We start from the raw sequence: 9,399 nt of genomic DNA, 5'->3' as shown, positions 1-9,399 counted from the left end.
TCTTCCCAACTGGAAAGCAAATGAATATACCTATCTGTGAATTCATCCTCTGAAGACATTTTATATCTTCATACTTTTTTCTCTAAGCCTTTATTATGAAAGCAGGTAACCTAATGTTTCATCATTTATCCCCAGATTGAAACTTATTTCAAATCTCAGTAATATTTTATGTTAAACTCACATCTCACTCTGAAAAGAACTTTAATATAGCAACCTTGATGCTTAATACAAATTTGCATTAGATAAAATCACAACTGTTTTCCTGAGGTAATACAATTTCATTTATTCAACAGGCTTACCAAGTGAGCTTCAAGTTCATGTCAAAACTTTATTAACCAATAACTTGACTATTAATTTCGTATTTTTTAAAATGTGAAGAAATATACTCAGAACAAATCAGGATTATCTTAACCTCTTAAGGACCCTTTAAGAATTTGCATCAAACAGCACATTTCTCCGTTTTCAAGGTAACTCAGGGTATATAGTAATGCATAAAAAGCCAACTATATAAATCCCCAAAGCATTAATATTCAAGGACTTAGGCCAAACATTATGTATTAATATAAAATCCCAGCTACCCTTTACATTAGCACTGTCCAGTGGAACTTTCTACATGGACAGCTAACAAGCACTTGATTAAGTACTTGAAATACAGCCAGTTCAATCAAGAAACTTATTTTCCAGTGCTGATGACTATATTACAGTACCTGCATATATACAGTATACAGCTGACTATACTATATACTAATGCGTTAGAGCCTTAACCATCTTTTAATGCTGCTCAGAAACAGGAATGTGTGAAAGGCACCAAAATGATGCTAAAAAGCCCTTCTAAAAACTAGGGGAAAAAACTCCCAATTCTATAGAATACTTTATTGAGTTGTCATCAACAATCCTTGTTTCAGTTGATACACTATAGGCTTTCTACCTAATGTATAAAGTATGATTATCTAAAGTATAGGTATGATTGTGTAATAATATTTTGGGTAGTATAATGGGGGACTTGTTCTAAAATATGAAATCTACATAAGAGTGTCATAATTACAGTTTTCACATAAATAAAACCCTGTCCAAGTTTTATCATCTTTCTACTTCATCAACACAACAGATATAACCTAAAAAGGGGTCAGTTTGTAAAACACATAATTATCAGCATGTAACATGTATTTCAGGGCCTTAAATTATAATCATGTATATTCTTTATCTTCCTATTTAAAATTCCTTCTAAGTCAATTTACTTCCCCCTTTTGTTAATCCAACTGTTTACATAGATAGAACAAGTATTATAAGTATTTCTTGAAAAGACAATGAAAGGATATAAAATGAAAATTATTTTTTACACAGATAATTGCAGGTATCTCAAATTAAGACAGTATAAAAGAAAAATTTTTGTAGTGGAACTACAAAAAAAACATGACCTACATATAAAACATGATTTAAAAATATTTAGCAAAAATACAAAGGTTAATATAGAAAATACAAAAACAAAAGCTGCACTAAATATAGACTGTCTCAGTTGTTATGTTTGGTTTCAAAAAGTGAATTATGAATCCTTTTATCAAATAATCTAGTGCAACTTTTAGGTTTGACTTACACATTTAACCTAAATAAATTATTACAGAAAAGCAAACAGGTAACATCTATTAAACATCCTAAGGAAATCCGGTGTGAATCACGTCTAAGGAGAGGATGATAAGGCTATACTTACATTCTAGTATGCTAGGAACTATGTGTTCAATTTCCAAATGAAATTTTCATCTTGCCCCAAGAATTTAGCTAAAAATTTTATAAATGTAGAGCTTCTAAACATTGAGATTTTTAGCTCCATTGAGATGTGGAAATATTCTTCAGTAATAAAAACCAATCACACAGCCTAAGACAAAAATTATCTTCACGTGTAAGTAATCGCTAGACCTTAATGGGGAGCCACTTCTGGACCTCTGAAATATGTTTGATAGCAAACCCAAGGAAGTTTTGTCAAAGACTATATTTAAATATACCCAATAATCCTTTTCTAACTTTATTATCAAGAACTAATGCCCCCAAGGACAATTTTTTAAATTAGTTTTCCAACATTTTTTTTATTTCATTGCTTATCAATCAAATTCACACAAATAAGGGCAAAATTCCGTAGTCACTTCTTACTGCGGATGATGCTGGCTGGTACTTCCTATGATGCTGCTTTGGCATCAGAGCACACAATCTGATGAGTTGATTATCCACAAGAAATGGATTTGTTGATCCATCCACATCTATCCACTCACACTTATGTCAAAGAGCACTCATGTGCAAGACAGTTCAGGTGGGATTAAGGATTATAGCAAAACTGAGATCAAATCTGTGACCTTTGCTAAGTGTTTTATGCTGAAAATTAAAGAACCACAAAATCCACTTATATTTATTGAAATGAACAAGATCAATAGGTTAAAAAAAGTTTAAAATACTATTCAGTTAAAATATTGACTTTAAAAGACTTTATACCTCTGAAAGGAAATCAAAAGGGTCAATGTTCTCATAAAATGTCACACAGTATTCCACAAACACTGGCATATAGAACATTAATCTTAAAAACAGTATATTTGTAAGACACAGCTAAATAACTAGAACTAAACATTTTATGTGAACATTTCCTCTAGGTGTTTAATACTGCTACATAAAAGTACAGACCTGAGGCAAAACAAAGTCCTGTCCCTTTTCCTCCTAAAACTTTGGAATTGTTTTGCTTAAAATTAAAGTTTACCTATATATTATTTGGACCTAATCTCCTAAAAAACTAGCTTAGAGTTCTGATATCAAAGAGTTGTGTTCATCCTCCCAAAGGAAAAATTGGCTCCATTCATGTGGCTTTATGGACAGAAGCTTTTCCCCTCTTGCGTTAATAAAACACAACTTATGAAATCTGAATATGCACCTCTCCCCCCTGGGATTTCTTTGAAATAATTCTTCTCAACTTTTAAACTCTGACAACCACTTTTGATAACAAGACCAAGACAACCACCCCCCACCCCCCCGTCAGTGTTAAGACTAAAATTGGCTGAGTACTAAATTTCAAATAAAAATATATAAATAAATACACATATAAACTCTCAGTCTAAAAGAAACGGTCATCAGTATTCACTAGGCACTTGAAAAAATTGTGGTCACTATCTTCTCAGGAAAACTCCTTGGAATTTTGTAAATTAAAGGGCTGCATTCCATTGGAAAACATTTGTCACATAATCTCCCTACAAAGTTTTGTTCAACTTGTTAAATGCGTAATCTGCAAGAAACTACTAAAAACATCGGAATTTCTAAGTCTCTTAGCTCTCCTATCATGGTTTTTATTCAGCTACTCTAAGATTTAAGTTTGTTGCAAACATTGGTTTCCCTTCCTGTTCAGATGTGCATGTAGCCAGATTTGGGGATTAGCAACTGAGCTCCTCAGCTGGTTTCACAAAAATACTGTCTAAACCAGTGCTCCCCACCTCACTGGTGATGGCATAACTTGCTTCAACTCTCGAACCCTACGCAACACTGTGATCACTGGTGACTGTAAGTTGCACTGGCTAGTTATCATGTCCAGCCACTGAATACAACTCGTTAACTTAAAAATGCTACAGGTCCAAAAAAAAAAACCACACACACAGTGAAAATGTCACCTGTGAATAGCTCGGGGGGAAAATACTTTCAAAAGGTTTCTGATTTGGGTTCTGTTCACTTTCTGATTTATCTGTAATATTGGATGTGTTTAGTAGAAGATGGCCAATAAAGGGAACCTGAAGGTGAAAAGCACAGGTCTCACTGACCTACATATCCCAGAACTGCAAGGAAGTGGGGGAGAAGTCCCACACTGTAAGGGCATCAGATATCTAGTCCTTGAACAAACATCTGGGCTTTGGAAACGAAGGGCAAGAGGTGATGACTAGTCTATGTTATATTTTAAACTCCCACCCCCCCCCTATTAAGTCTCCACCCTCCCATATCCCCCAAGCGTGATTTTGCACAACAAGTTAAATAAAAGTAAACTGTTTATTAAAAGATACAGCAAAGGTACAGATACAGAGATACATACAAAGATACATATATATATATATTTACATATATATACAGTCTTGCTGTTTTCATGTGCACTATATTTAGCAGCACATTATTTAATCAGGTGGCATTTTAATGGGGTTGTTTTGACACTTGGCGTTATTACTACGTCATGACAAGATACAACTATAGCCTTGTGAAAATTTCAAGGTGTGAATTCCACTTCTCCAATTTTCAATAGTAGCAAAGAGAGAAAGGAGAAGGGAAATGGAGTACACCAAGGCTGAGCATTAGGTTAAACACAAGAATTCAAAAGGGCCAAGGTAGTACAAATAAGGAAAAATGATCAAAATTAAAGACTATCTGACAAACAACCCAGAGAAACAGTTAAGAAACCATTATTTAAGGGCAATAGGCTATGTATCCAAGATGTTCACATCAGCCTACAAGGACCTTTTCCAATCCACTTCTTGTGTTGAACCTGAGGATCTGCCTCTCTCTGCGCAATCCCTCCGCCCAGGAAATTTGCTACCACCAAAATCTAGAGCTATAAAGCCTTGAAGCAAAACGGGAAGCTAAATAGTTGTACCTTGGGCTACCTTCCCACAAGTGCAAGGAGGGCCCAATGTTGGGTAGGGATGTGACAACACTGTTCTCTGCAATTCGATGCTTTTCACTTTGTGGCTTGGTTCCACAAAGTGAATTGCATCGAGTTACTGTCAAATGAGAAGCTGCGGGTTGTTTCATCTGTCGTTTAACCCGGCCCTGCCGTTTACCCCGGCCCTAAGAAGAGTGAAACAGAATCCAAATCAGATATAAAATAACAATAAAATGGCAGATTCAGGTATAAAAAAGGAAAAATACATAATATTCCTGTTACTTACCTCAGAGGGCAGATTGCTGCTGAAAACATTATCGTCGTCTTTGTTTTCTTCACCATTTTTCTCCACTGGAACCCACTCTCCATAAACACTATCTGCCTCTTTTTTTCGATGTTGAGATCCAGAAGACACAGGAAATTCTTTTGTTAATGTGACCTGGCTTTTTGGAGGCGTTGGCTTTGCTGCAGCAATCTTAAAAAATTAAAGTTTCTTTATTAATTTTCAACAGTCTGAAAATGATTTTGTTCATTATTTCTCAGTATTTATTTAAAAACTAAATGAGTCTTATGTAAATAGTAAACAGTTCCATAGTTGTGCTGTTTTATCAATCCATAAACACTGATACTCACATTCAGGTTGAAAAAAATGGGTTTGGGTTCACTGAGTTTAAAGGGATGATGATAAAAAGGAGGTTCTTCTTCCTCTTCATCCGAAACATGAGGCTTATTCACTATTACATCATCATCTTCTTTACTCTGAGCAATCTGTTTGCATTTCTTAAAAAGTAAAAACAAACAAGATAAATCTTACACTTTAGGTAAAATATAGTATGTAATTTCTTAAAAGAATGAACACCACGTAAAATCAACTTTCAAAACTAAAACAAGATTAATGATAGGTTACATATAGGTAACTTATGTAGCTTATTAGCTATTATTTAAACACACTCTAGCTGGTCAGTCAGTCAACAACATTTATTGAGCACCTACTATGTGCAGAGCACTGTACTGGGCACTGTCCAGGGTATACAAAAAAACATGGTCCCTGCTCCCAAGGAGCTTACAATCTAGTTTGAGACAGAATACATACACATGAAATAATTGAAGAACGCTTTTACAGAGCAACACAAGGAACAGTGCAAACTGATATAATACAAACTGAGTACATAAGTGCTGAGAGAACAAAAGCTTGTGAGAGAATAGAATCAGGCAGATTTTGATCATCAAGGGATAGTCCTTGAAGAGTTCTAAACCAGATTTTCATAGCTGAGAACAAGAATTAGCAGAGAAAAGAAAGTGATCCTAGTCAGGTGGTGGTAAAAAAGTGAGAAGAAACTTATTAGAAGGGACAAGAGGGCTAGCGATGAGAATAGACACATACAGGAAAACACTAAGTGTTCATTGGTTTTGGATAAGGAGTTTGGGTTTGATAAGCAAGCAATAAAAGCCTTTACTAGGTCCTTAAATTAAAAAAGAAAGCTGTAATTCATATTGTAATAAACCTAAGTCATGAAACAGTTTAAGAAACTTTATGATCCCCAAAGGTATAGCAAAATAAAAGATATGAAACATTGCAATTGGGTTACATAGTAACTTCTCTCCATGTCTTGTAGGTTGAGTCTCTAAAGGAATAGAACTCAAGAATGGAAAATAAAGCATGATGGAGAGGGTGTAACTGATGAGGTCTGACACATAAAGCAAAGTCAATTCCTTCCTGAGAAGCAAAGGAACAGACTCCATTACCTGGCTTTATAAAAAGGTCAGAGTAAATTTTGGTGGACTTGTCTCTTTACAAGCATAATTTGTCACATCCATTATCAATTGAAAATATTACAATAGGATAAAAAGCTCATTTAGCCAAAAACACAGAGTATACTAAGCTTGTAACCAAGGGGAACAGAATATATTGACAGTGGCAGGCTGGCATAAGGCTAGCCAATAGCAAGTTTCAATATATGAAACAGTGTGGTATTTCTGGATCCTAGCAGCAATATTTCAGCATCCCCCCCCCCAAAACAAACAAAATAATATTAATAAAACAAAGCCAAAAACAAGCCTCACTTGAAAAGATCAAATTCTTAAGAACAAAAATAAGTGTGTTTAAAATATATGTTACTGCCAAAACCCGAACCGCAAGGAAGAACTGATAATGGCCGGCCATTATCACCAATGGCTGGTACCAAACAGCCAAAACCCGAAATGATGATGCGAAAGAAGTTCCTTTCAGGCAATGGCCAGCTATTCTCATTAATTTCCAAGCTCCGGTGGCAAAAGATCATTTCTGAAGATTGTCTGTGTCTTTGCGTATATGCAGTACACTCGTGGCGATCAGTGAACACGTCGTGAATGGAAACGAAACTGTAGGCGAGCTTCTGCGTGTTGCTCACTCAACACCTCCTCCATTCAAACGAACCGTCCCACTCCTCAGTCAGTTTGGCTTCTAAAACTGGAAAGCAAAAGTAATGGGAAGTAACTTTTAGCTAGCGGAGCTTAGCCATCCCGGATAATGGCCTGCTAAACAGAGCTTCTGCCGCTGCCACACCTGTATTTCGGGTTTTGGCCACTCGGTGCCAGCCATTATCAGTTCAGCCCACAATTCGGGTTTTGGCACGCTCCAGAGTCAACATCACTGGAATAATCCATTTAAGAATGGAAACAAATTCTGTCTAGCTTACCTCAGTTAGTTCTTCTATAGTAGCTCCTCCTGACTTTTTAGCAACTTTCTCTTCTATTGTAGGTGGAGGTGCAGGCTTTAGGTTTGGCGGCAAAGGAACACCAGCCTTAGCACACATGGCAGCTGCATTAGCTTTGGCTATTTCAAGTAATTGAGCCTTATCTGTAAGAGGAAAGATAGAAGAAGCAGTTCTCCTGAAAGGCTGTATGTTTTGTATTATCTAAAGTTTTATATCTAACAAAATTGAAGACATCAATTTTCTGCCCCTTACAGTTGTGATCAAATCACTCAAGTTAAAGTTTTTCAGAGAATGCCCCCTATTTAAAGAATTAGGCCACTTTTAGCTTCCTATTCAAATACTATAGAAAATTCAACTATAATGATCACCTTGCCAAACTCTTAAGATACTATCAGCCAAAGCCTACTTTAATTTGCAAAATTGTCATGCCCTTAAATTACTTTCCTTCTAACCCTGGCTCAGCTGGGTGGGCATCATCCCATACACCAGAGGTTTTCAACCTGGGGGTCGAATGACACTTTCACAGGGGTCGCCTAAGACCATTGGAAAACACATTATTTCCGATGGTCTTAGGAACCCTGACACCGCTCCTCTATCCATCTCCAGGCAGGTCCGCCCACATACAACATGAAGAACTGTATTAAAGAGTCACAGCATTAGGAAGGTTGAGAACCACAACCATACACCATAAAGTTGCCAGTTAGATTCCAAGTCAGGGCACATGCCTGGGTTGCAGGCTCAATACCCAGTAGGGGGAGTGCAGGAGGCAGCCAATAAATGGTTTGCTCTCACACTGATGTTTCTCCCCCAACCCCTCCTTTCTCCCTTAAAAAAAAAAAACTTAAAAATATATGTTCTCTTTTAAATCTGACATTTTAAACTATTTTTGAGCCCCACAGCAATCATAACATGCTGCTCTTTTTGGCAGTTTTACTATCTGGCAAAAGATATATGTGATTTTATCCATGTCTCCTCTACTAACTTGTAATCACTTCAGGAATTACATACTGTTCCTCCACTTTGAATGAAAACAAGAACTCAAGCTCTGCGGTTAGAGCATCAGCCTGTGGACCAAAGAGTTGTGGGCATGTACCTGGGTTCCAGGTTCAATCCCTGGTCTTTGTCAGGGCCATGCAGGAGGCAGATGTATCTCTATCACATCTATGTTTCACACTCTCTCCCCTATTCCCTTCCACTCTATCTTTAAAAAACTCAAAAACCTTTGGTTGAACTGAATGGACTCTCTTATTCTGTTAGGGTCTTTTTCCTTTAGACAACACTGACTTGAATATGTCCAACTACTGGGACAATAAAAACTCATCCATTATTTGTGTAGGTAATCACGCATTATCCAAACAAGCTTTAAACATCTCTGTGCACTTCTTAAAACCAGGGGAAATTAGAGCACTGCATTAAAAAAAAAAAGCAGATTTTGCAATTGGAGTGTCAGCCCTCGGACCAGAGTCGAGGGTTCGATTCCAATCGAGGGCACATTCCTCAGTTGTGGTTCGGTCCCCAGCCCTAGTCAGGGTTGTGTGGGAGGCAACCAACAGATGTCTTTCTCACATTGATGTTTCTCTCTTTCTCTCTCCTTCCCTCCCTTTCTATCAGAAGATAAATGGAAAAATATCCCCGGGTGAGAATTAAATAAAATCCTCAGGTGAGGATTTAAGGAAAATAAAATAATAAAATAAAAAGGCAAATTATTAAAATCACTTTAATAAATTTCACTTTATTTTGCTAGTATCACCTACCCAGGCAAATTAACCGCCCACATACAAAATTCCCTACTCACCTTCCATTACCCACTAGACCAATTAGAATTTCCTTCACAAACATTTAACAGTCCTATATCACCATTTTAAGGCATGTTAATGTACTTAAAAATAAACACTGTAATTTTAGACTTATTTGCAAAGATTTATGTTGGAATACATACAATAACAATCTGAGGATATACTAGGACTTCTACTTGCCGTTTTTGGTTATGAAGTAAAATAAAACATTTAAGTATGGGACCACCTTGATTCTACTATGCTCCAAAGTAGGTCTTTTTAACTCAAATCACAAATGTACTTATCCCTATATTTT

The 9,399-nt window shown here is 36.4% G+C and overlaps 1 protein-coding gene across 8 annotated transcripts in view; it reads right to left on the bottom strand.

Annotated features, from left to right (window-relative positions):
• Positions 1 to 9,399, bottom strand: part of SON (SON DNA and RNA binding protein) — a 33,472-nt gene that overhangs the window by 11,597 nt on the left and 12,476 nt on the right. For 6 of the 8 annotated variants that reach the window (XR_004956807.1, XM_036242912.1, XM_036242913.1 and 3 more), the window contains exons 4-6: positions 7,291 to 7,451; positions 5,246 to 5,392; positions 4,899 to 5,087 (exon numbers count right to left, since the gene is read on the bottom strand). Coding sequence is in view for 7 of the 8 variants with exons in the window: in XM_036242912.1 (XP_036098805.1) it covers positions 4,899 to 5,087; positions 5,246 to 5,392; positions 7,291 to 7,451 (497 nt within the window). In the remaining variant the exon portion in view is untranslated. Of the gene's footprint in view, positions 1 to 4,094; positions 4,798 to 4,898; positions 5,088 to 5,245; positions 5,393 to 5,479; positions 7,062 to 7,290; positions 7,452 to 9,399 lie in introns of those variants that run through there. The other 2 variants (XM_036242917.1, XM_036242919.1) reach the window with 2 other exon arrangements.

This window comes from Molossus molossus, unplaced genomic scaffold (assembly GCF_014108415.1).
Source record: "Molossus molossus isolate mMolMol1 unplaced genomic scaffold, mMolMol1.p scaffold_m16_p_5, whole genome shotgun sequence".
In the NCBI taxonomy this organism is placed as follows: Eukaryota; Metazoa; Chordata; class Mammalia; order Chiroptera; family Molossidae; genus Molossus; species Molossus molossus.
Note: the sequence above shows the minus strand (reverse complement) of the source record. Positions and strands in the feature narration are given on the sequence as shown.